The sequence below is a fragment of the Bufo bufo genome, chromosome 5 (genome assembly GCF_905171765.1).
Source record: "Bufo bufo chromosome 5, aBufBuf1.1, whole genome shotgun sequence".
Lineage (NCBI taxonomy): Eukaryota > Metazoa > Chordata > Amphibia > Anura > Bufonidae > Bufo > Bufo bufo.
Window position 1 is genome coordinate 372,109,071 of NC_053393.1, and position 26,805 is coordinate 372,135,875.

General features: G+C 44.8%; 1 protein-coding gene across 3 annotated transcripts in view; it reads right to left on the reverse strand.

The window, feature by feature from the left end:
- LOC121001861 (mas-related G-protein coupled receptor member H-like) overlaps positions 1 to 26,384 on the reverse strand; it is a 62,753-nt gene extending 36,369 nt beyond the window's left edge. Inside the window, exons 1-2 of one of the 3 annotated variants that reach the window (XM_040433082.1) lie at positions 26,305 to 26,384; positions 6,055 to 7,215 (exon numbers count right to left, since the gene is read on the reverse strand). In XM_040433082.1, the coding sequence (XP_040289016.1) occupies positions 6,191 to 7,186 (996 nt within the window). In that variant the 5' untranslated portion in view covers positions 7,187 to 7,215; positions 26,305 to 26,384 and the 3' untranslated portion in view covers positions 6,055 to 6,190. Of the gene's footprint in view, positions 1 to 6,054; positions 7,216 to 26,304 lie in introns of those variants that run through there. The other 2 variants (XM_040433080.1, XM_040433081.1) reach the window with 2 other exon arrangements.
- Positions 26,385 to 26,805: the final 421 nt, after the last annotated feature.

The window sequence follows — 26,805 nt, forward strand, 5'->3', positions numbered from 1 at the left end:
GCTGAACGCTGCTGTGTGATATAGTGGAGACGCTAGTTGACGGTGGCGGTGGTGGTGGTGTCGGTGGCACATCCTCTGTTTGCTGCTCGGCAGGTGGCAACATTCCTCTCGAGGCGGAAGCCGAGGCAGCAGCAGTAGAGGGAGCAGGGGGAGCCTCAGCGAGTGCCTGGTTTTTAAGGTGTGTACCCCACTGCAGTTCATGCTTTGCATGTAGATGCCTGGTCATGCAGGTTGTGCTGAGGTTCAGAACGTTAATGCCTCGCCTCAGGCTCTGATGGCAGAGCGTGCAAGTCACTCGGGTCTTGTCGGTAGGACATTGTTTAAAGAAGTGCCATGCCAGGGAACTCTTTGAAGCTGCCTTTGTGGGGCTGGGTCCCTGTTGGCGATGTCCAGTAGCAGGCGAACTCTGGGGGCGGCGGCTCGTCTGCTTTGGCCCCCTGCTCCCTCTTTGGCTTCGCTGTTGTCTCGGTCTCACCACTACCTCTTCCTCTGAACTGTGAAAGTCATCGCCACGACCTTCAGTCCATGTGGGGTCTAAGACCTCATCGTCCTCTGCATCGTCTTCCACCCAGTCTCCCTCCCTGACCTCCTCTTGTTCAGTCTGCACACTGCAAAAAGACGCGGCAGTGGGCACCTGTGTTTCGTCATCATCAGAGAGTCGGTGACTCTGCTGTGGTGGTATTCCCATGTCCTCTTCATCTGGAGACATAAGTGGTTGTGCGTCAGTGCATGGTATGTCTTCCTCCACTGGGGAAGGGCTAGGTGGACGCCCCTGGGAAACCCTGGAAGCAGAGTCTTCAAACAGAAGAAGAGACTGCTGCATAACTTGTGGCTCAGACCGTTTCCCTGATATGCTTGGGGGTGATGTGACAGACTGATGGGCTTGGTTTTCAGGTGCCACCTGTGCGCTTTCCGCAGAAGACTGGGTGGAAGACCATGTGGTGAACGTGCTGGAAGCACTGTCGGCCACCCAATCGATTAATGCCTGTACCTGCTCAGGCCTTACCATCCTAAGAGCGGCATTGGGCCCCACGAGATATTGCGGTACATTCTGCCGGCTAGTTGAGGGAGTTCGTTCCCTACTGTGTGCGCCTGGGGCCGAACGGCCACGTCCTCTACCAGCAACAGAGGCTCCACGGACACCACCACGACCGCGTCCTCGTCCCTTAATAGTATTTTTCTTCATTGTTGCGATTCAACTCGCACCACAATGAAATATATTATTTTTTATAAGCAAAATCCCCTCACTGGAATACTTTCAGTCTTTTGACTGTATGGATTACAGATGGAATGACTGTTATATGTGAGTACCGCTTTCTTTGACAGATTCTAGTATGGGTACATATATGTTTTCCCAACCCCAGCACATTAGTTTGCTAATTCCAGATGTATGAAACGCAGGCCTAACTGTATCTAGTATATTGAACGCCAGATAAACTAACTTGGCCTTTTTTAAATAAAAAAAAAATTCCCTCACTGGAATACTTTCAGTCTTTTGACTGTATGGATTACAGATGGAATGACTGTTATATGTGAGTACCGCTTTCTTTGACAGATTCTAGTATGGGTACATATATGTTTTCCCAACCCCAGCACATTAGTTTGCTAATTCCAGATGTATGAAACGCAGGCCTAACTGTATCTAGTATATTGAACGCCAGATAAACTAACTTGGCCTTTTTTAAATAAAAAAAAAATTCCCTCACTGGAATACTTTCAGTCTTTTGACTGTATGGATTACAGATGGAATGACTGTTATATGTGAGTACCGCTTTCTTTGACAGATTCTAGTATGGGTACATATATGTTTTCCCAACCCCAGCACATTAGTTTGCTAATTCCAGATGTATGAAACGCAGGCCTAACTGTATCTAGTATATTGAACGCCAGATAAACTAACTTGGCCTTTTTTAAATAAAAAAAATTCCCTCACTGGAATACTTTCAGTCTTTTGACTGTATGGATTACAGATGGAATGACTGTTATATGTGAGTACCGCTTTCTTTGACAGATTCTAGTATGGGTACATATATGTTTTCCCAACCCCAGCACATTAGTTTGCTAATTCCAGATGTATGAAACGCAGGCCTAACTGTATCTAGTATATTGAACGCCAGATAAACTAACTTGGCCTTTTTTAAATAAAAAAAATCCCCTCACTGGAATACTTTCAGTCTTTTGACTGTATGGATTACAGATGGAATGACTGTTATATGTGAGTACCGCTTTCTTTGACAGATTCTAGTATGGGTACATATATGTTTTCCCAACCCCAGCACATTAGTTTGCTAATTCCAGATGTATGAAACGCAGGCCTAACTGTATCTAGTATATTGAACGCCAGATAAACTAACTTGGCCTTTTTTAAATAAAAAAAATCCCCTCACTGGAATACTTTCAGTCTTTTGACTGTATGGATTACAGATGGAATGACTGTTATATGTGAGTACCGCTTTCTTTGACAGATTCTAGTATGGGTACATATATGTTTTCCCAACCCCAGCACATTAGTTTGCTAATTCCAGATGTATGAAACGCAGGCCTAACTGTATCTAGTATATTGAACGCCAGATAAACTAACTTGGCCTTTTTTAAATAAAAAAAATCCCCTCACTGGAATACTTTCAGTCTTTTGACTGTATGGATTACAGATGGAATGACTGTTATATGTGAGTACCGCTTTCTTTGACAGATTCTAGTATGGGTACATATATGTTTTCCCAACCCCAGCACATTAGTTTGCTAATTCCAGATGTATGAAACGCAGGCCTAACTGTATCTAGTATATTGAACGCCAGATAAACTAACTTGGCCTTTTTTAAATAAAAAAAATCCCCTCACTGGAATACTTTCAGTCTTTTGACTGTATGGATTACAGATGGAATGACTGTTATATGTGAGTACCGCTTTCTTTGACAGATTCTAGTATGGGTACATATATGTTTTCCCAACCCCAGCACATTAGTTTGCTAATTCCAGATGTATGAAACGCAGGCCTAACTGTATCTAGTATATTGAACGCCAGATAAACTAACTTGGCCTTTTTTAAATAAAAAAAATTCCCTCACTGGAATACTTTCAGTCTTTTGACTGTATGGATTACAGATGGAATGACTGTTATATGTGAGTACCGCTTTCTTTGACAGATTCTAGTATGGGTACATATATGTTTTCCCAACCCCAGCACATTAGTTTGCTAATTCCAGATGTATGAAACGCAGGCCTAACTGTATCTAGTATATTGAACGCCAGATAAACTAACTTGGCCTTTTTTAAATAAAAAAAAAATTCCCTCACTGGAATACTTTATGGCTTTTCACTGTATGGATTACAGGTGGACTGGTATTAGTAGGGGTGACACAAGCACACCCAAGTCCCTGATGTAGGATTTCTATGGCACAGACCACTATTACAAGTGATTAATGGACGTTGGGAGAGATTGTGCTGCAGCACTAGTCCCAAGATGGCCGCCGCCTATCAGCCCAGTAACATGTGCCACAAAATGGTCTGCACAACCTTTAAAAAAAATAGCCTTGGACTGTGCTGCTAAATCGCTATTGGTCTGAATCCCAGGTGTAGATGTCTGACTTGTTTGGAGCTTTGGAATGCACACTGTGGCAGCTTCTGCTGCAGCACTACAAGTCGCAAAATGGCGGCCGGCGGTCAGCCCAGGTACATGTGGATGGAAAAATCACTCTGGCCACTCTAAAAATAGCCAATCCCTATCAAAAAAGCAGCTCAGCTGCAGTTGTTCAGATGAATCACAGGTGGAGGAGAGAAATTTGCTTCCAGTTATTCAATTATCCCTGCCTATTCTCGCCCTAGCATCAGCTGCGTCTATCCCTGTTCTATTCACATCGGGAGTGAGCACGTCCCGACGTGCGCACAAGCTTATAAAGAGGCTGAGTCACATGCTGCACTTGGCCAATCACAGCCTTGCCAATAGTAGGCATGGCTGCGATGGCATCTTAGGGCAAGTAGTATGATGCATGTTGATTGGCTGCTTTGCAGCCTTTCAAAATGCGCCAAAATACATGCCGAACGACGAACCCGAACCCGAACTTTTACGAAAAAGTTCGGGTTCGGGTCCGTGTCACGAACACCCCAAAATTCGGTACGGACCCGAACTATGCTCGAACTGTTCGCTCAACACTACTACTGTTATATCGTAATGCAGGCCGGCCGGGCAGACGAGCGGCAGAGTGACTGACTGACGTCACGTGCCTGCGCCGCCTGCTTCATTCATAAAGTAGGCCGGGCAGGCACGTGACGTCAGTCAGTCACTCTGCCGCTCGTCTGCCCGGCCGGCCTGCATTACGATATAACAGTAGCCCTGTGAGTAGGATATATTGAATGTTATACTACAGAGGGGGCAGCATGAATCATTATTAATTGAATTGCACATTTTATAACTGTACTGGAGCGGCGGGGCCAGAGCACAGTGAACGCACCGGCCCCCAGCTCCTCCTCCCAGTCCCTCCCCGCTGATACATCACAGCCTGCGATGCTGGAGCATGGCAGGCTGCGATGTCAAAAGGTGGCGGAACGCCGTTCCAGTGCGTTCCACCAGAAAAAAAGCCCTGAGTGTAATACAGACAGGTATAATATACTCCAATAAACAAAGCGTTTTTATTGTACAAAAGCAGTAGAACGTAAAAATCTATACATATTTATTAATACCATAATGGTTATAACTCATAGAATAAAAGTAATGTTATTTATGCAGAAAAGTGAATGGCACACATTTTATAATGCTAAAAGAATTGCAGAATTGCTTATTTTTGTATAAGTTAATTAATACGTTATATGCACCCCAAAAACTGAGCTGTTGAAAAATATAATGCATCCTGCAAAAAAAAAAAAAAGAAAAGAGCCTTCATATGGCTATGTTAACAGAAAAGGTTCTTGAATGGAATGAAGAAGAAAAAATATATATAATTCTTGGACTTTAAAGAGGTTCCTCGGGAATTATTTAAAATGGCCCCCGGTAACCTGTTCTAGAATGTGAGCAGGACTGGTTGCCTCCACTTGCAGATCTGCCCAGGGGTATGGGGCCTCACCACACTCTACACTGCTTTACAATAGATGGTAATAATGCAATCCTGTCTACTAAGGACCAACAAATCAATTCTGCAGCTGCTCTCTGCTGCACGGCGAGCAGGTAAATATCATCATCGCGCAAGAGATCGGCAGGGGTGCCTTCCAGCCTTTTAAACATGCTTATGTTGTAAAACTAGGAAAATAGCTAAGCCAGCAGATAGAAACAGCTTCTCTAGTTAAAAGGCCTTGGGGGGACCTCTGGGAGTATACTATTTCTATTATGGAGACCAGTTAATATACGCGATAACTATTGTCAAATTACCATGTGTAACATCTGCTAGCATAAGATAGGATTAGAAAAGTAAATTTGAATATCTTTCCCAGAAATCCCAGAAGGGCATTGTTTGGCCTACAATTTTGTGCACACGTACGATACACACAAAGTGTGAGAAATAATACCCTCCAGACAACACATATATATTGTCAAGAATCACAGAGTAGCATACTGGTCTCTCTCTGTAGTATATAATAGTGCCAGAGCATAGTGTGTATTGAGGCCCAGTCACCTCACCCCCCTAGGCAGCACTGCAAGTGGAAGCGACCAGTCCTGATCACATTCTAGGACAGGATGCTGGTGGCCAAGCTCTACTGTACTTTGCTCACATAATGATGCAAAGACAGTACAATGAACACTTGATCAGATATGAACTAACTGTATATTAAACTCCTATGATGCAGTCAGTTCAGGTCAGGGAGCCATGGTTAGTCCAGCAGAAGATGCCGATATATAGCACGTATTTCCGGGTCTGAACGCAGTGGTCTGAATTAGCCCTAAAATAGTCTTGTCACTAAAGGATTAACTAAACTCATGATTTTTTTCTGTATTATAGTGCATTTACACCCACCCACCCACCACTACTGGGTGGGTGTAAATGCACTAAAATGCTGAGAAATTTCACTGGGGTTGCACATTTTTAGAAAATAAGGTCTGTATGTTTGTTTTTCCGTAGAAACAGTGCCGCTCTTTTCACTTGAATGCGACTGAACTGCAATACCAGATGCATCCTATGGTTAGGATAATTTTCATTTAGCAGAATCCTTGATTGTTCCAGTCCCTGCCTTAGGTTGTTATTGCAGTGCAGCGCAAATCCTATAATGCACTTGCAAGATTGCTTTGGTTTGATATGTTGCTTGTTTTATTGCTGTTTGAGTCATCATTTTCATCATCTTCTGTTCTGAAGGCTCGTTCAAGGGCATCTTTGATAGAGTGACTAGATTTCTTCTTCCATTTATTCCCAATAATGAAGTAAATATAAGGGTCAATGGTGCAATGCAAGACAAGACAATACATACTACCAAAAAAAAATCCAACTGTTTCAAAATCTGATTTTAGCACTTTGAAATACATGAAAAACCAGACAAAATTGATTGGGATAACAGAAATAATAAATACACAAACTGCAACAATAATGATAATGTAGAACTTTTGTGGATATTGGTCGTCAAAGGTCCTCTTTATCTTGAAGAGCAAGATGAAACTTGAAATCACCATAATTGGTAAGCAGATAACAATGGCCAAACCAAAAACAATGATCTGAACTGCCGTGCACCCTATATTCGGTTGATAAAAAGCTCGTGCTGGGCACCCCAAGTTATCTATGAGACTCTCTGTGCATCCAAGAATCCAAACTGAAACACAGATGATAATGGACAAGTTATTAGGTCGCTGACAATGGTACCAAATGGGGAATAGGACAGAAAGGCATCTTTCCAGACTGAGAGCTGTGAGGATATACATTCCTGAATATTGTCCGCTTTTAGAAAATATTTCCAAAAATACTAAAAAGGGTTCTTTCCATTCCGTCTGTGGATTTGTACTTGTTAGTGTATGAATGAACAATATTAGCGCAACTATGTTGAAAAGCAGAAAGATGAAGTCAGCCACTGACAGATTGATAATGTAAATGGTATACTTGTTCTTCTTGATCTTGAAGCAAAGATACCAAAAAACAATAAAATTTCCAATCAAGCCGATGACACTGAAGACAATAGCAATGCCAGTAGCTGCAGTGAAAGACAGTTGTGTATTTGCTTGATAGGAACCATCAGCTTCAGTGACATTCGGAGTTATAGTTGAGTTATTCATTTTTTGAATGGTGATAGTTTCTTGATAACCTGTGTTCAGAGATTTAAATGTATTACATAAACTAAACACAATCATATAGCAGCATTATATATATATATATATATATATATATATATACACGTGTATGTGTAATGTTCATACATTGCCATTATATTGATCTAACACTAGAGGATATTTAGTTATTTAGTCAGGGGGTTCTCCTTTACAATCAGAGGATTTGTGAAGAGCTATTTGCAACTTCTATTTGAAGTGTGGAGGTGACCACTGAGCAGGAAGGATTTTTCTATCTAAAGAGAATGTATTGTTTAACCCCATCCCAACTGCCATACAGCTATATACGTGCTATGTGCACATGCCCCGTGCAGCTAGCACGTATATAAACGTTCTGGCAGCTCTTTAATCCAAGCGCTGCAAAACGCTTGGATTAAAGCTTCTGCCCCTGGACTGCCACTGTAACGGACAGCATACAGTCCAATAATGCCAGCAAGGGACCAATCAGACTAACCAATCGGATCGCGGCAGTGTAAAAATGCCGGTTTCAGGCTCTGATCTGCACTCTGCAGATCAGAGATTTCCAATCAGGCACTCGCTGCTGTGTGCCTCCAATATGTGCACCCCAATCTGTGCCCCCTGATGTCTTCCTGTGGCCTGTCTGCCCCTTGATGTGATGTCTTCCCTGGTGCTGTACATTGTGGCTGTGTTTCCTCTGTGCCGGCCCTACACCCATCTGTGCTGGCCCTGCCCCCATTTCGAACACCCTCCCCAGCCCTGGTGGGTCCCCCTACTCCGTCCCTCTGCTATTTGTGATGGCGGCGGCTCCGTTCCTGAGCTGCCGCCATCAGCAGCGAGTGTCCCTCTTTCAACCATTGGGCTGCTGCACTGCAAGAGCATTGCAAAGCATAGTACAGCCATCAGCCCCACTGGATCTTCAAGATCCAAGTGGGACTTGATAAAAACAAAGTGTGAAAATAAAAAAAGTTAAAAAAAAGAAATAAATAAAAATGTAAATTAAAAAAAAAATTAATTGCCCTTTCCCATATCTGCTCAATTATAAGAGATTAAAAAATGAAATAAATAAATAAACTGCACATATTAGGTATCACTGCATCCGTAACGACCGGCTCTATAAACATATCACATGATCCACCCTGTTCGATAAACACCATAAAAAAAAACCTGTGTCAAAAAAAGCCATTTTTGTCACCTTATATCACAAAAAGTGCAACACCAAGTGATCAAAAAGGCGTATGTACCACAAAATGGTACCAATAAAACCGTCACGGCACTCTTAAGTAATTTGCAAGATGAAATTTGAGTGTTTATTCAAGCCACCAATGTTTTTCAGTTTTATTGGGCCAACGTTCGGTTGTTTTAGTGAACTGGGAAGCGACCTGAACTTTTGACTTACTTGGCTACTGTTACTATTTGTGGATTTATCTGTCCCCTGATGATTTGGCTGAATGCCATTGAAAAGCGTCGGGACAAGTGTTTTTTGGTATTTATGTGTAATCTGATTTTATTCATTTTTCTTTTCAAATGACATTTTACAGAAAAAGACAGTAGAAAACAGGGAACGGGGTCTCGCAGGACCCTCATAGAACAGCCATATTATAAGTTTACAATACGTCTAAAGAAACCCTTATCGTCCCGTATGTAACAGGGGGCCTTAAGTAAGGAAGAAATAATAGCTTGTAACAATATAAGGCTTGTCACAAGCCTCACAGAACTCATGAACGAGAGCACCAGGCATTATTCGGCCTCAATATAGCTAATATCTAGGTCAAACAAAACATATAGGACACAAAAGGAAGGAGGGTAAGGATGGGAGGGGGGGGACAAGGGGTAACGAGGCCTGCTTGCAGAAAAATGCAGAAGAATATCCACAAATTCACAGCATATCCTTAAATCTCTGAGAGTCCAAAAATAAGGTCAGAGCGGTGTATCTGTTCTGAAACAACTCCCCCCTTTCTTGACTATCTGCTATCAGTTCTTCCATCCTTAAGATGTGTTTCAATTCACTCACCCATTCCATCAAAGTGGGGGAGGAACTGGTTTTCCAATGTCTTGGAATTACCATACGCGCCGCCGCCAAAAAGAGCCGTAAAGCCCCCTTCTTGACTTGCGAAATGGATCCCGGAAGGAGTGAGAGCAGAGTGATTTGAGGTGTATTGGGTATGGATTTACTAGAGTAGCTAGCGTATATCTTTAAAACCTGCTCCCAGAAAGACCTTATCAAAGGACAGCCCCACCAAATGTGTTTTTTGGTATTTATGTGTGTACCATTGTTGTGTGTTCTTCCCTGACGAAGCTGGGCAGTCATAACAAAAGATGAGAAAAAATTAAAAAAAATTAAAAACTGGAGACAGCACGTCTAAAGTGATTGAATTTAATCCGGAAGCTGGGCAGTCATCGCCTTATTTGAAAAGGGACACCCAGGGACATACAGAGAGGGTTTCAATGAGAGTTAGAACATAGGGAAATATAGGGGAAGAGACCCAGCATCTGTCTCCCTCTTGATCTATATCCCAATTTTTCTAACTCGCCCTCATAGCATTTGTGAACATCCTACATTTCAATACTTCTCTAAAAAAGCTGTACCAGCCCTGCACACGTATATTGAGTAAAAGATGGGTCAGTCCTGCTGTGTCGGTGTCTGGTACAGTTCCTGCCAGCTCTAACATGTGGAGCTGTAACTACAGTATGGGCAAGGCCAGGAAAGACCTGATTTAATGTGTTTCATGACAAAGTAATTAGTAAAAAAGCAAATTTTTGGGAAAAATTTGGCAAAGCGATCTAATTGAATTTTTGAAAACTTTGCTCATTTCTAATCACAACAAATGGGATATGTGAGACACAGCCAGTTTACTGCCAGGGGCTATAGGCACCTAATTAGGGTGTTCATTCTCAGGCTGGTGGGGTAGACCTGGTACCACCACCCATGACTTAGGGAGATACTGCTACTGCATTCTGAGCTGTACTATGCTGAGCTAAGCTAAGCTGAGTAAAAGTGACTAAGCTGAATCTGATCTGATCAGCAATGAGTCCTCTACATACATTCCAGTTTGTCAAGCACAATGCTGGTACTCCTATGAGTATAAAGACAAGCAAAAAATAGCAAGTCTATAAGCGACCAATTTAGAAAAGGGTTGTAAGCCCCTGGTACCTCGACTATAGGTTCCTCACTAACCAATAGTAGTTTAAAAAGGTAATACTCCAGTTCAGTGCAAAAGAATGACTATTCACCCATACGGATGAGATGTTTCAGCTGTACTATATTAATATTGAATAGGGCTTTATAGAAGCACTGAAACATTTCATTTTTCAGTAAACTAATTAGAATGCTGCCATTTTATACTACTGTTAGTCTTGGGGGGCGGCGCTTTCACACATAGGTTTTTGCCGGTGTTTGTTGTTGTAGTGATGATGAATTATAAGGGTCCATTCACACATCCGTGTGTGTTTTGCGAATCCATGGATCCGCGGATCCACAAAACACGGACAGCGGCAATGTGCGTTCCGCATTTTGCGGACCGCACTTTGCCGGCACTAAGAGAATATGCCTATTCTTGTCCGCTATTGCGGACAAGAATAGGACATGTTCTATTTGTTTCGGGATCGGAATTACGTACCCGGAAGTGCGGGTGCGCATTTCCGGATCTGGGCCGCACTTCGTGCGGCCCCATAGAAATGAATGGGTCCACAATTCCGTTCCGCAAAATGCGGAGCGGAATTGCGGATGTGTGAATGGGGCCTAATGGAAATCCTATATCGCGTCTTTTCCAGAGATGAAGCTTTATTTCCATTATCAGGCCCAAATACAGCAATTTTTATAGCTCTTATGATGAATGAACCTACTAATACCCAGAATGATGTTACCTCAGTTCATTCACCCTTAAAGAGGTTGTCTCATCATTGACAATGGGGGCACCTATGTAGAGAACGAAGCCCCGCAAGGTTGTGGCTGGAGGATTTTGGTCCGGCCACCACCAAGCCTGCTCCCCATAGAAGTGAATGGGAGCATACCGCGCATGCGCGGCCCCCACTCCCATTAATTTTTATGGGGCCAACGGAAAAAGCCGAGCCAGCACTCGACTATTTTTGCTGGCCCCATAGAAAATGAATGTAGGGTGGCTGCGCATGCGCAGTGCGCCCTCCGTCACTTCTGGGGCTCTGTTCTCGATATAGGTGCGGGTCCCAGCTGTGGGAATCCTTTGAATCCCGAGGAAGAAAAGCAGTCTGGTTTGAGAGCTGCACTTATACAAGCAGACAAACAACGCAAGTTTGTGAGCGTTCGCCTGTTTGATTTCAAGTGTGTGTTTGTATTAAGTGTGTGACTTTAGATTTTGTGAGGGAGTATCTGTGAGAGCTAAATTATTTGTGCACATTGCTGAGTGTCTGTGCCTGACTATATTGTACTCTATACCAAGTCAGAACAGTGTAGTTTATACACTGTGACTTGCTTTTGCTGCCAGGTTTATTTCATAGCAGCTGCGAGTATACTCTGATTATATTTATTTATTTATTTATTTATTTTTCTCTTCCTTCTCCGGGGTGTTGTACAGGTGGGTAATTAGGGTGTGGCTATCTAATTAGGAGAAGTTAAATAGCCAGTCTTGAGGGCAGCTCAGTCCTTTGAATCCGCAGGAAAAAAAGCAGTCTGGTTTGAGAGCTGCACTTATACAAGCAGACAAACAACACGAGTTTGTGAGCGTTCATGTGTTTGATTTCAAGTGTGTGTTTGTATTAAGTGTGTGACTTTAGATTACGTGACTTGAGATTCAGGGACTTTAGGAGGGGACTACAGTAAGTTAGATTCTTATTAGGGTTGTTTCGGGTATCGAAATTACGATACCCAATCGATACTTTTGTACCGGTTTCGATACGATACCAGGATTTCAATTTTTTTTATACTGGGCTGCGTTGCTACTGCTGTCAGCACGCTCCAAGTTCCCTCAGCAGCACAGGGGAGAAGGAAGCAGTCTCTCCCTCCCCCTGTGCCGCCGCTGCCAATGAGGAAAGACGGGAGGAGGAGGAGGGGCGGGAGCACTGCGCCACCAATGAAAGTTAACTTCTAATACAAATACAGCAGGTGGCAGAATCACATAGCCGACACCCTGCCTCTATGACAGGGTGCTGCGATCAGCCACAGTTAACCCCTCAGGTGCCGCACCTGAGGGGTTAACTGCCGCTGATCGCAGCTCCCTGTCAGAGGCAGGGTGCCGGCTATGTGATTCTGCTGCCGGCACCTGCCTCCTGTATTAAAAGTTACCTATCATTGGTGGCGTAATGCGCCCTCCCCCCCTCCTCCCCAGTATTAAAAACATTGGTGGCACAGTGCGCCCTTCTCCCCCCTCCCCAGTATGAAAAACATTGGTGGCACAGTGCACCCTTCTCTCCCCCTCCCCAGTATTAAAATCATTGGTGGCAGTGGCGACAGGGTCCCCTCCCCTCCTCCTCATTGGTGGCAGTGGCAGCTTCTGATTGGAGCACCAGCATTATAATCCTGGGGCTCCGATCAGTTACCATTGCAGCCAGGATGCTACTGGAGCCCTGGCTTCCATGGTAGTCTCCCTGCTGCTGTGTGTACTATGCACAAGGCAGCAGGAACAGTGTGAAGTCTTATTCACTCTAATAGAGCTCTGTTAGGGTGAATAGGACAAGGGATTAAAAGATCCCAGGTTCTAGCTCCTAAGGGGGGAAATTGTTAATAGATAAACATAAAAAAAAAAAAAAAAGTTAAAAAAACACCAAAATATTAAGTATAAATCACCCCCTTAAAATCTCCTACGTGGTGAACGCCAGAACAGAAAAAAAAAAAAAAAAAAAAAACTGTGTGATTCGCTATTTTTAAGTCACCTTGTCCCCCCAAAATATAGGATTGGACTGTTCGTCCTTAAAAATGATTTTAGAGATTTAGGTCGCAAGCTTAGGGCAAGGACCTTAAAGGTAGTGTTTTCCAAAATACTACCTGTACCACGAGCCACACAAGAAATGCAGTGGGAGATTAGGGAGGTTAACAAGTGGCTCAGGAACTGGTGTAGGAAGGAGAGAGGTTTGGGTTCCTGGAGACCTGGGCCGACTTCTCTGTCGGCTACAGACTCTATCGTAGGGATGGGCTGCACCTCAATGGGGAAGGGGCAGCTGTGTTGGGGGAGATGATGGCTAGAAGATTGGAGGAGTGTTTAACCACCTCAGCCCCCTTAGCTTAAACACCCTTAATGACCAGGCCACTTTTTACACTTCTGACCTACACTAATTTCACCGTTTATTGCTCGGTCATGCAACTTACCACCCAAATGAATTTTACCTCCTTTTCTTCTCACTAATAGAGCTTTTATTTGGTGGTATTTCATTGCTGCTGACATTTTTACTTTTTTTGTTATTAATCGAAATTTAACGATTTTTTTGCAAAAAAATGACATTTTTCACTTTCAGGTGTAAAATTTTTCAAAAAAAACGACATCCATATATAAATTTTTCTCTAAATTTATTGTTCTACATGTCTTTGATAAAAAAAAATGTTTGGGTAAAAAAAATGGTTTGGGTAAAAATTATAGCGTTTACAAACTATGGTACAAAAATGTGAATTTCCGCTTTTTGAAGCAGCTCTGACTTTCTGAGCACCTGTCATGTTTCCTGAGGTTCTACAATGCCCAGACAGTACAAACACCCCACAAATGACCCCATTTTGGAAAGTAAACACCCTAAGGTATTCGCTGATGGGCATAGTGAGTTCATAGAACTTTTTATTTTTTGTCACAAGTTAGCGGAAAATGATGATTTTTTTTTTTTTTCTTACAAAGTCTCATATTCCACTAACTTGTGACAAAAAATAAAAACTTCCATGAACTCACTATGCCCATCAGCGAATACCTTGGGGTGTCTTCTTTCCAAAATGGTGTCACTTGTGGGGTAGTTATACTGCCCTGGCATTCTAGGGGCCCAAATGTGTGGTAAGGAGTTTGAATTCAAAATCTGTAAAAAATGGGCGGTGAAATCCGAAAGGTGCTCTTTGGAATGTGGGCCCCTTTGCCCACCTAGGCTGCAAAAAAGTGTCACACATGTGGTATCTCCGTACTCAGGAGAAGTTGGGGAATGTGTTTTGGGGTGTCATTTTACATATACCCATGCTGGGTGAGAGAAATATCTTGGTCAAATGCCAACTTTGTATAAAAAAATGGGAAAAGTTGTCTTTTGCCAAGATATTTCTCTCACCCAGCATGGGTATATGTAAAATGACACCCCAAAACATATTTCCCAACTTCTCCTGAGTACGGAGATACCACATGTGTGACACTTTTTTGCATCCTAGGTGGGCAAAGGGGCCCACATTCCAAAGAGCACCTTTCGGATTTCACCGGCCATTTTTTACAGATTTTGAATTCAAACTCCTTACCACACATTTGGGCCCCTAGAATGCCAGGGCAGTATAACTACCCCACAAGTGACCCCATTTTGGAAAGAAGACACCCCAAGGTATTTCGTGATGGGCATAGTGAGTTCATGGAAGTTTTAATTTTTTGTCACAAGTTAGTGGAATATGATACTTTGTAAGGAAAAAAAAATAAATAAAATCATCATTTTCCGCTAACTTGTGACAAAAAATATAAAATTCTAGGAACTCGCCATGCCCCTCACGGAATATCTTCTTTCCAAAATGGGGTCACTTGTGGGGTAGTTATACTGCCCTGGCATTTTCCAGGGGCCCTAATGTGTGGTAAGTAGGTAAATGACCTGTGAAATCCTAAAGGTGCTCTTTGGAATGTGGGCCCCTTTGCCCACCTAGGCTGCAAAAAAGTGTCACACATGTGGTATCTCCGTATTCAGGAGTAGTTGGGCAATGTGTTTTGGGGTGTCTTTTTACATATACCCATGCTGGGTGAGAGAAATATCTCGGCAAAAGACAACTTTTCCCATTTTTTATACAAAGTTGGCATTTGACCAAGATATTTATCTCACCCAGCATGGGATATATGTAAAATGACACCCCAAAACACATTGCCCAACTTCTCCTGAGTACGGCGATACCACATGTGTGACACTTTTTTGCAGCCTAGATGCGCAAAGGGGCCCACATTCATTTTATGAGGGCATTTTTAGACATTTGGATCCCAGACTTCTTCTCACGCTTTAGGGCCCCTAGAATGCCAGGGCAGTATAAATACCCCACATGTGACCCCATTTTGGAAAGAAGACACCCCAAGGTATTCAATGAGGGGCATGGCGAGTTCATAGAAATTTTTTTTTTGGCACAAGTTAGCGGAAATTTATTTTTGTATTTTTTTTTCTCACAAAGTCTCCCTTTCCGCTAACTTGGGCCAAAAATTTCAATCTTTCATGGACTCAATATGCCCCTCACGGAATACCTTGGGGTGTCTTCTTTCCGAAATGGGGTCACTTGTGGGGTATTTATACTGCCCTGGCATTCTAGGGGCCCTAAAGCGTGAGAAGAAGTCTGGAATATAAATGTCTAAAAATTTTTACGCATTTGGATTCCGTGAGGGGTATGGTGAGTTCATGTGAGATTTTATTTTTTGACACAAGTTAGTGGAATATGAGACTTTGTAAGAAAAAAAAAAAAATTATTTCTGCTAACTTGGGCCAAAAAATTGTCTGAATGGAGCCTTACAGGGGGGTGATCAATGACAGGGGGGTGATCAATGACAGGGGGGTGATCAATGACAGGGGGGTGATCAGGGAGTCTATATGGGGTGATCACCCCCCTGTCATTGATCACCCACCTATAAGGCTCCATTCAGATGTCCGTATGTGTTTTGCGGATCCGATCCATGTATCAGTGGATCCGTAAAAATCCTACGGACATCTGAATGCAGCCTAACAGGGGGGTGATCAATGACAGGGGGGTGATCAATGACAGGGGGGTGATCAGGGAGTCTATATGGGGTGATCACCCCCCTGTCATTGATCACCCCCCTATAAGGCTCCATTCAGATGTCCGTATGTGTTTTGCGGATCCGATCCATGTATCAGTGGATCCGTAAAAATCATACGGACATCTGAATGCAGCCTTACAGGGGGGTGATCAATGACAGGGGGGTGATCAGGGAGTCTATATGGGGTGATCACCTCCGTCATTGATCACTCCCCTGTAAGGCTCCATTCAGACGTCTGTATGTGTTTTGCGGATCCGATCCATCTATCAGTGGATCCGTAAAATTCATACGGACCTCTGAATGGAGCCTTACAAGGGGGTGATCAATGACAGGGGGGTTATCAATGACAAGGGGGTGTTCAGGGAGTCTATATGGGGTGATCAGGGGTGATCAGTGGTTCATAAGGGGTTAATAAGTGACAGGGGGGGTGTAGTGTAGTGTAGTGGTGTTTGGTGCTACTTTACTGAGCTACCTGTGTCCTCTGGTGGTCGATCCAAACAAAAGGGACCACCAGAGGACCAGGTAGCAGGTATATTAGATGCTGTTATCATAACAGCGTCTAATATACCTGTTAGGGGTTAAAAAAAATCACATCTCCAGCCTGCCAGCGAACGATCGCCGCTGGCAGGCTGGACATCCACTCGCTTACCTTCCGATCCTGTGAACGCGCGCGCCTGTGTGCGCGCGTTCACAGGAAATCTCGCGTCTCGCGAGAGGACGCGCAGGCGCGTCCAGGAGGAATGAATCAACCACCTCCAGGACGCGTCGCTGCGTTCGGCGGTCCGGAGGTGGTTAAACTAGGGACTGGGGGGAGGATAATTATGTTATAGGATGGAAGATAGTGCAGATAGAGACCAGGGGCAAGGTAATGGGATTGGGGGAGGAAGTATTCTTCTATATGTTTTTGAATTGCTTTCACATTTTCTTGATTACTTAGCAAAGTTTTGTCTAGTCTACATGTAAAGTTAGTTTTGAAAAGGGAAGCCACTCTAATCTCCACAAACACCGGGGCATGGTCTGATAGCAGTATATTGCCTATAGATGTCCGGGAGCACCTGGAAAGTAAATGTGGGGGGACAAATAAGTAGTCCAACCTTTGGTAGGATGTATGAGCTACCGAGTAAAAGGTGTACTCCTTAGTTGTTGAGTGTAATGCTCTCCAGACATCTACAAGCCCTGTGTTAGCAAGTTGTGTTTTAATTTTTCGTAAAGCTATTTGAGATACCGATGAGGTACCTCCCGATGTATCTATCGTGGGGTCTAGAGCCACATTTATATCTCCTCCCATAATTATCACTCACTCAGCGAATGTTTGAAATATGGACAGTGTATTTTTAATCCAATCAGCTTGAGATATGTTGGGAGCATACATGTTTTCCACTGTTATTTTTTGTGTTCCCAATATCGCTTTTATAAACAAATAACGTCCCTCATCATCTGCTCGATGATGAGTCGACTGCACCACCAAAGGTGTATTTTTGTGTATCGTTATTGACACTCCCCTGGAAGCCCCTGATGAAGAGGTGCTGTGAAACCATTGGTTAAATACCATATGAGATAAGTGTAGAATATATCCTTGTCTAAAGTGGGTTTCTTGTAGGAGAGTAATATTCACCTTTTGTTTTTTAAGAAATTGGCAGATCTGTGTTCTCTTAGGTGGTGCATTCAACCCCCTAACGCTAAAAATACCTATTTTTATGTCAGCCATAGTCAATTATTTCATCAACATCTAGGTCCTCTGCTTTTTTCCCGAAGGAGAGGAGGAAGTAGTAAGGGGAATGGGGTAGGGAATGTGGGGTAACAAACAAACTGTAGCCCTTATAAAGCAGGTACTTTTCAAAGCTTGTGAGAAAATCCATACAAATCGCGATGTATCTCCCAGGAGCAGCATCTATGCGATGCCCCTGTTAGATGAGGGGGGGGGGGGGGGGAAGGGAGGACCAAAACCAGAGTCCGTAGTGTGGTAAACGAGCAAGTATATAAAAAATGGGTACACATGTGGGGGTCCTGGCCTTGATATAAATGCTTATATTACTTTGTCCTACACAATATAACATTTTTTTTTTTTTTAGTTAGTATGTAGTTAAACCTCTACTTATCTCTAAATCTTCAGAGTCCATTTCCAGGTGAGTCCCTGAGTTTTAATAATAATTCAAGAGAAGTTGAGTGAGTCTCTGAGTGAAGACAAGGCGATTAGAGTCCCTCCATATCTGTAACCAGCCGCTTGGGTGTTAATACTACTGACCGCCATCTTAGCTCCATGCCTTCCGGCCAGTACAGTTTGTTTGTGGACGAATTTGTCCATTTCTCCCTGGCTGGGTCCAGTTTTAAGTGGTCCAGGGGTGTCTCTGGATCTGTCTCTTGAGTTTTTACCCATCTTCAGCTGGTTTGGTCAGCTTAATGTGCTTGTTCCACTTGGCCCTGAGCAGAGCTCACAATTCCATGTGTACCGCATGAAAGGTTAGTATATAAAATGAGAATGCTTGGACTGGGAGAAAATGTCTGTATGTGGGTAAGTAACTGGCTCAGTGATAGCAAACACACTCAGATTGGGTCACTGTCACTAGTGGAGTACCTCAGGGGTCAGTATTGGGCCCTATTCTCTTCAATATATTTATTAATGATCTTGTAGAAGGCTTGCACATAAAATATACATTTTTGCAGATGACACTAAACTAGGGCTGCAACGAGTACTTGATTAAATCGAGTAATTCGACACAAAAAATCCTCGATGCAAATTTTTTGCATCGAGGATTCGTTTGTTTCACGTGACCACGAAGCGGGAGTGAAGAGCTTGCTATTACCCCTGCTCCGTGGTCTGCCGCTGGCCCGCAATACCCACCTTTTCCAGCAGGGGGCCTCCAGATGATCCACGGCACGTCCATGGTGCCGCGCTGCACTGACCTCCTGACGTACACACGCCGTGACCTGACGAGCTGTATGACGTCAGGCCCAGAGCAGCGCAAAACGATGGAGTGTAGGCGGCTCCCCTGCTGGAAATGTGAGTTGGTGACAGCGAGGGGGTGGGGGCACGACTAAGGCTGGCCCGGAGTGTACAGCGTCATAGCAACCAATGACGCTGTGCACTCCGGGTGTCAGAAGAAGGGAGGGCTGCATGGACAGACACAGCTCTGGGTGCTGGGACAGAAGCTCTGTGTGGAAGCTGCAGCTCCAGCTTGCAGGGGGCGTGTCCTCGAGATCCCAGGATAAAACAAGAAAGGAAGTAAAGGTGCCCATAAATAGTGCCAGCCAGGCTGCCCCCAATATTAAAAAGCATGTGAGAGTGCTTTTATGACTAGTGCCAGTTTGTGTCACCATATATGATGGCAGCTAGAGCACCCTTTTGTATAGTGCCAACCAGAGTGCTCCCATGAATGGCTCCAAACAGAGAATCACCATGAATAGTTCCAGTCAAATGGCCACCAGGAACAGTGCCCCCACAGTAACCTCATCAATAGTGCCAGCCACAGTGCCCCCATCAATAGTGCCAGACACAGTACCCTCATTAATAGTGCCAGCCACAGTGCCGTCATCAATAGTGCCAGCAACAGTGCCCCCATCAATAGTGCCAGACATAGTACCCTCATCAATAGTGCCAGCCACAGTGCCCTCATCAATAGTGCCAGCCACAGTGCCCTCATTAATAGCGCCAGCGACAGTGCCCTCATCAATAGCACCAGCCACAGTGCACTCATCAATAGCGCCAGGCACAGTGTTCTCATCAATAGCACCATAAACAGTGCCCTCATCAATAGCGCCAGATAAAGTGCCCTCATCAGTAGTGCCAGCCACAGTGCCCTCATCAATAGCGCCAGTCACAGTGCCCTCATCAATAGTGCAAGACAGTGCCCTCATCAATAGTGCCAGTGGCAGAGACTATGACACAAGGGGGGGAGATGATGGCACAAGGTGGGAGAGACGATGGCACAAGGGGGAGTGGAGCTTATGGCACTGAGTAGGGAGAGCTGAAGGCACTGGGGGAGTGGAGCTGATGGCACTGAGCCGGGAGAGCTGAAGGCACTGGGGGAGTGGAGCTGATGGCACTAAGTCGGGAGAGCTGAAGGCTCTGGGGTAGCGGAGCTGATAGAATGGGGGGGAAGCTGATGGCACTGGGGGGAACTGATGCACTTGGGATGATCGCACAGGGGGGAACGAAGGGTGTTGGGGACTGATGGCAGGGGGTCTTATGAGTTTTTATAAAGGAAAACAGTCTATTAATTTATTTTTTCTTATTAGAATACTCGATTAATCGTAAAAATAATCGATAGAATACTCAATTTCTAAAATAATCGTTTACTGCAGCCCTACACTAAACTGTGTAAAGTAATTAACATGGAAGAGGACAGTATACTGCTACAGAGGGATCAGGATAGATTGGAGGCTTGGGCAGAGAAGTGGCAGATAAGGTTTAACACTGACAAATATAAGGTTATGCACATGGGAAGGAATAATGCAAGTCACCCGTACATACTAAATGGTAAAATGCTGGGTAAGGCCTCATGCACACGACCGTTGTGTGCATCCGTGGCCGTTGTGCCGTGTTCCGTTTATTTTTCGCGGATCCATTGACTTTCAATGGGTCCGTGGAAAAATCGGAAAATGCACCGTTTTGCAGCCGAGACCGTGATCCGTGTATCCTGTCCGTCAAAAAAATATGACCTGTCCTATTTTTTTGACGGACAACGGTTCACGGACCCATTCAAGTCAATGGGTCCGTGAAAGAACACGTATGCACACAAGATTGGCATCCGTGTCCGTGATCCGTGGCCGTAGGTTACTTTAATACAGACGGATCCAAAGATCCGTCTGCATAAAAGCTTTTTCAGATCTAAGTTTTCACTTCGTGAAAACTCAGATCCGACAGTATATTCTAACACAGAAGCGTTCCCATGGTGATGGGGACGCTTCTAGTTAGAATACACTACAAACTGTGTACAAGACTGCCCCCTGCTCATATCCCCCTGTAAGAGATCAGGGCTGCCAGGCAGCAGGGGGCAGACCTTCCCCCCCTCCCCAGTTTGAATATCATTGGTGGCCAGTGCGGCCCCCCCCCCCTCTATTGTAATAATAGGTTGGTGGCCAGTGCGGCCCCCCCCCCTCCCTCTATTGTAATAATTCGTTGGTGGCACAGTGTGCGCCCCCCCCCCTCCCTCTATTGTAATAATTCGTTGGTGGCACAGTGTGCGCCCCCCATCGGCCCCCCCTCCCTCTATAGCATTAACAACATTGGTGGCCAGTGTGCGGCCTCCCATCTCCCCCCCCTCCCATCATTGGTGGCAGCGGAGTTCCGATCGGAGTCCCAGTTTAATCGCTGGGGCTCCGATCGGTAACCATGGCAACCAGGACGCTACTACAGTCCTGGTTGCCATGGTTACTTAGCAATAGTACAATAGTAGAAGATTCATACTTACCTGCTCCTGGCTGCTGCGATGTTCGTGTCCGGCCGGGAGCTCCACCTACTGGTAAGTGAAGGGTCTGTGCGGCGCATTGCTAAATGAACTGTCACTTACCAGTAGGAGGAGCTCCCGGCCGGACACAGACATCGCAGCTCCCAGGTAAGTATGAATCTTTTACTATTGTACTATTGCTAGTAACCCGCTGCCACCAATGATCGGGGGGGGGGAGCAATGGGAGGCCGCACACTGGCCACCAATGTTGTTAATGCTATAGAGGGAGGGGGGGCCGATGGGGGGCGCACACTGTGCCACCAACGATTTATTACAATAGAGGGAGGAAGGGGGGAACGCACACTGTGCCACCAACGATTTATTACAATAGAGGGAGGAAGGGGGGGGCGCACACTGTGCCACCAACGATTTATTACAATAGAGGGAGGAAGGGGGGGGCGCACACTGTGCCACCAACAAATTATTACAATAGAGGGAGGAAGGGGGGGGGGGGCCGCACTGGCCACCAATGATATTCAAACTGGGGAGGGGGGGGGTCTGCCCCCTGCTGCCTGGCAGCCCTGATCTCTTACAGGGGGATATGATAGTACAATTAACCCCTTCAGGTGCGGCACCTGAGGGGTTAATTGTGCTGATCACGGCCCCCTGTAAGAGATCGGATGCTGCTAGGCAGCAGGGGGCAGTCATGTAAACAGTTTGTAGTATATTCTAACTAGAAGCGTCCCCATCACCATGGGAACGCCTCTGTGTTAGAATATACAGTCGGAAATGAGGTTTCACGATCTAACTCATATCCGACAGTATATTCTAACATAGAGGCGTTCCCATGGTGATGGGGACGCTTCAAGTTAAAATATACCATCGGATTGGAGAAAACTCAGATCCGATGGTATAAAAGGGACTCCAGACTTTACATTGAAAGTCAATGGGGACGGATCCGTTTGAAATGGCACCATATTGTGTCAACGTCAAACGGATCCGTCCCCATTGACTTGCAATGTAATTCAGGACGGATCCGTTTGGCTCCGCACGGCCAGGCGGACACCAAAACGACTTTTTTTTCATGTCCGTGGATCCTCCAAAAATCAAGGAAGACCCACGGACGAAAAAACGGTCACGGATCACGGACCTACAGACCCCGTTTTTGCGGACCATGAAAAAAAACGTCCGTGTGCATGAGGCCTAACACTGACATGGAAAAGGGCCTAGGAATTTTAGCGAACAGCAAATTAAGCTGTAGAAACCAGTGTCAGGCAGCTGCTGCCAAGGCCAATAAGATAATAAGTTGCATCAAAAGGGGCATAAGATGCCCATTGCACATGATGAGAACATAGTCCTGCCACTTTACAAATCACTAGTCAGACCACACATGGAGTACTGTGCACTGTTCTGGGTTCCTATGAACAAGGCAGACATAGCAGAGCTGGAGAGGGTTCAGAGGAGGGCAACTAAAGTAATAACTGGAATGGGGGGACTACAGTACCCTGAAAGATTCAATCTAGAAAAAGGACGACTGAGGGGAGATCTAATAACTATGTGTAAATATATCAGGGGTCAGTACAGAGATCTCTCCCATCATCTGCGACAAGGGGACATCCTCTGCGTCTGGAGGAAAGAGGGTTTGTACACAAACATAGAAGAGGATTCTTTACTGTAAGAGCAGTGAGACTATGAAACTCTCTGCCTGAGGAGGTGGTGAGTTCACTAAAAGAGTTCAAGAGGGGTCTGGATGTATTTCTGGAGTATAATAATATTACAGGCTATAGCTACTAGAGAGGGGTCGTTGATCCAGGGAGTTATTCTGATTGCCTGATTGGAGTCAGGAAGGAATTTTTTTCCCCTAAGGGCTCTTTCACACTTGCGTTGTTCTTTTCCGGCGTAGAGTTCCGTCGTCGGGGCTCTATGCCGGAAGAATCCTGATCAGGATTATCCCCATGCATTCTGAATGGAGAGAAATCCGTTCAGGATGCATCAGGATGTCTTCAGTTCCGGAACAGTTCCGGTCAAAAATCCTGAACACTTGCCGCAAGGCCGGACCCGGAATTAATGCCCATTGAAAGGCATTAATCCGGATCCGGCCTTAAGCTAAACGTCGTTTCGGCGCATTACCGGATCCGATGTTTAGCTTTTTCTGAATGGTTACCATGGCTCCCAGGACACTAAAGTCCTGTTTGCCATGGTAAAGTGTAGTGGGGAGCGGGGGAGCAGTATACTTACCGTCCGCGCGGCTCCCAGGGCGCTTCAGAGTGACGTCAGGGCGCCCCACGCGCATGGATGACGTGATCGCATGGATCACGTCATCCATGCGCATGGGGCGCTCTGATGTCATTCTGGAGCGCCCCGGGAGCCGCACGGACGGTAAGTATACTGCTCCCCCGCTCCCCACTACTACTATGGCAGCCAGGACTTTAATAGCGTCCTGGGTGCCATATTAACACTGAACGCATTTTGAAGACGGATCCGTCTTCAAATGCTTTCAGTTCACTTGCGTTGTTACGGATCCGGCGGGCACCTCCGGCAAATGGAGTGCACGACGGATCCGGACAACACAAGTGTGAAAGAGCTCTAAGTGGGTAAAATTGGCTTCTATTTCACAGTTTTTTTTTGCCTTCCTATAGATCAACTTGCAGGATAACAGGCCGAACTGGATGGACAGATGTCTTTTTTTGGCCTTATAAACTATGTTACTCTGTTACTATGTCCCATTAACCAAAAACTGATGCATGAATAGATCCAATTGCTTTTTAGTATGTATGAAGAGGAAATTTGTTTGTGTCTTTACACCAATTTTCTTAAACTTTTCCAACATATGCAACAATTAAAGGGGTTGTCCAGGTTCAGAGCTGAACCCGGACATACCTCCATTTTTACCTAGGCAGCCCCCCTGACTTAAGCATCGGAGCAGTTCATGCTTCAATGCTCTCCTTTGCCCTGCGCTAAATTGCACAGGGCAAAGGCATTTTCAGGAGTTCTGGTGACGAACCGGGCTCTGCATGGGGCTGCCAGGGAGCCCGGTGACGTCACAGCACTGATGGGCGGGCTTCAACGCTGCCCTAGCCAGTAAAACGGCTAGGGCAGCGCTAAAGCAGGCCCATCTGAGCTGGTGGCATCACCGAACACACTGTTGGGCAGAAGCCTCCGCCCGGGAGTGTGTTATTGTAAACAAAAGAGCCCTTGCCCTGCGCGATCTAGCGCAGGGCAAGGGACGGCATCGGAGCATGAGATAGGGGCTGCCTGTGTGAAAATATGGGTATGTCCGGGTTCAGCTCTAAACCCCGACAACCCCTTTAAGTTGTGCCATAACAAATGGCATTTTCTGCCACTATTAATGTCTGGATGATAAGAAAGGTCCTACGCTCATTAAACCTTTTGTTGACCCCAGCCTAACCCCAACATTTCCCTGGCTAAATTATGAATAACATGAGAGTTAAAACATTATTTTTGTATATAGAGATTTCCCCCAAAAAGTTTTAAAATGAATAAATACTATAGCCCTCCTCTTATGTTAGCTTTCTGTTACTATCCATGATGTTAACGGGTCGGTTTTGACCCGTGTCTTAAATCAGCCATAAAATACCCTCTGAACAATTATTTATCATCCAATTTGTTTCTTACCTCTTGGTTACCTTGTCAGGCTTCTTTATCCTTGAAAAGATTGGTTTTAATATTTTTGGTGTGACCCCTTAGACCTTTCTTTTGATAGCATACCTCTCATTTTCAAATTAAAAAAATGGTAAAATAAACCTCAATAGAATATTTACTTTATTTAGAGAAGCAGACAAGCAGGCAAAGAGATCGGCCTCTCCCTAACTACAGCTCACAGGTTTGACAGGTGATTGGCCGTCAGTGTTACTAAGCAGAGAGAGTGTTTAGGATTTCAGTTTTGGCACTTATTAGTGTCCTATAATCCTATATTATTGTCACGACCGCTACCCCAGCAGCAGTCGTGTCGCACCAGACGGAGGGGAAGGGGGACCCTTATCTACGGATGGGAAATAGAATGGCCACCCCTGACTAACCCTAAGCTGGCACCTGTCTGCCCTGATACCCTAGACGGGGTGTGAACCCGTGCGGCGAGCAGGATGCCTAAACCCTCAGTCACCCTAAAGCCTAGAGTGGGGAAAGGCCGATGGGAGCACTAGTCACCATCACTCATGTCTAGGAGAACAGCAGGGGAAGACAGCAACAAACAAACTATAACAGAGATAGACTTATCCAGTCACGAGCAGAGAAGGCGATCGCAATCACGACAGTCCACGCCGGACAAGAGCTCCACAGCAACACCATCAAACGATCTCCTTCAAAGGTCAGAATAGAACTGGAAGTAAGGACTATATCTGGCAATGACTGCAAGTGAAAGTGAAACTAATATAGTAGCTGGGAGTGGCAGACAGGACTCATCTGAGAAGGATGCTTACAAACTCCCAGTCAGGACAAAAAGGTTCACAAGGCAAAACCCAGATGACATACCCTGAACCACGGAGCAAACTCACAAGCTATCGCGAGTAGCAAGTCGCTGTGACCTTCTCCTCCCAGACCTGTCTGGATCAGTCACAGTCGTGACAATTATAACTGGGTCAGAATTGACACTAACACCATAAACGTCTTAATTTTCACCACAGTATTTTATAATTTAGCGAAAAGGATTCTTTTTCTATTACATTGTTTAAATAGAGGTTCCTGACAAAGTAAAAAAATCTTGATGCAATAAACAAATTTATGTGATACTTATAGACATTCAAAACCTGAAAACGGGTCGGTTCTGACCCTAACATAAGAGGAGGGTTAAACCATAAAATGAGAACATAGATATAACCTGTAATGTCTTGTTTTCCGTCATATAGAGATCAATCCATCCTAAGTCTGAGTACAGAGGGAATGCCCGTGTCTTCTCAGTAGCTCTTATAACAAGTTATGCTACATAGGCGGGGTAACCTGATGGAACAGAAATTATATGGGAAGTTCCAGGATTTAGCAACATGTATGTAATAATTGTTTGAGACGGAACTTCATAACAGAATGTCTGAATCTAGGTCACTTCCAGGTTGTCATTACATTACAGGTGCTGTAACTATTTTCATTTATCCAAGAGAAATATTTTGAGGAAAATGAAAAATGATTCACCAAAAACAATAAACCATCAACACTGGACACTTCCACCCAGAATAGGGCATTCCTCATAGACAGAAAACATAGCTATTACAATGACAGTACCTGGACTACTTCATGTTGGATTATAGAGTTTTACTTTTGAGCAGAAACATCGTCACGCAGACATTGTAGAAAAATAAAGTGGGACAATATTAAAGGAGAATAT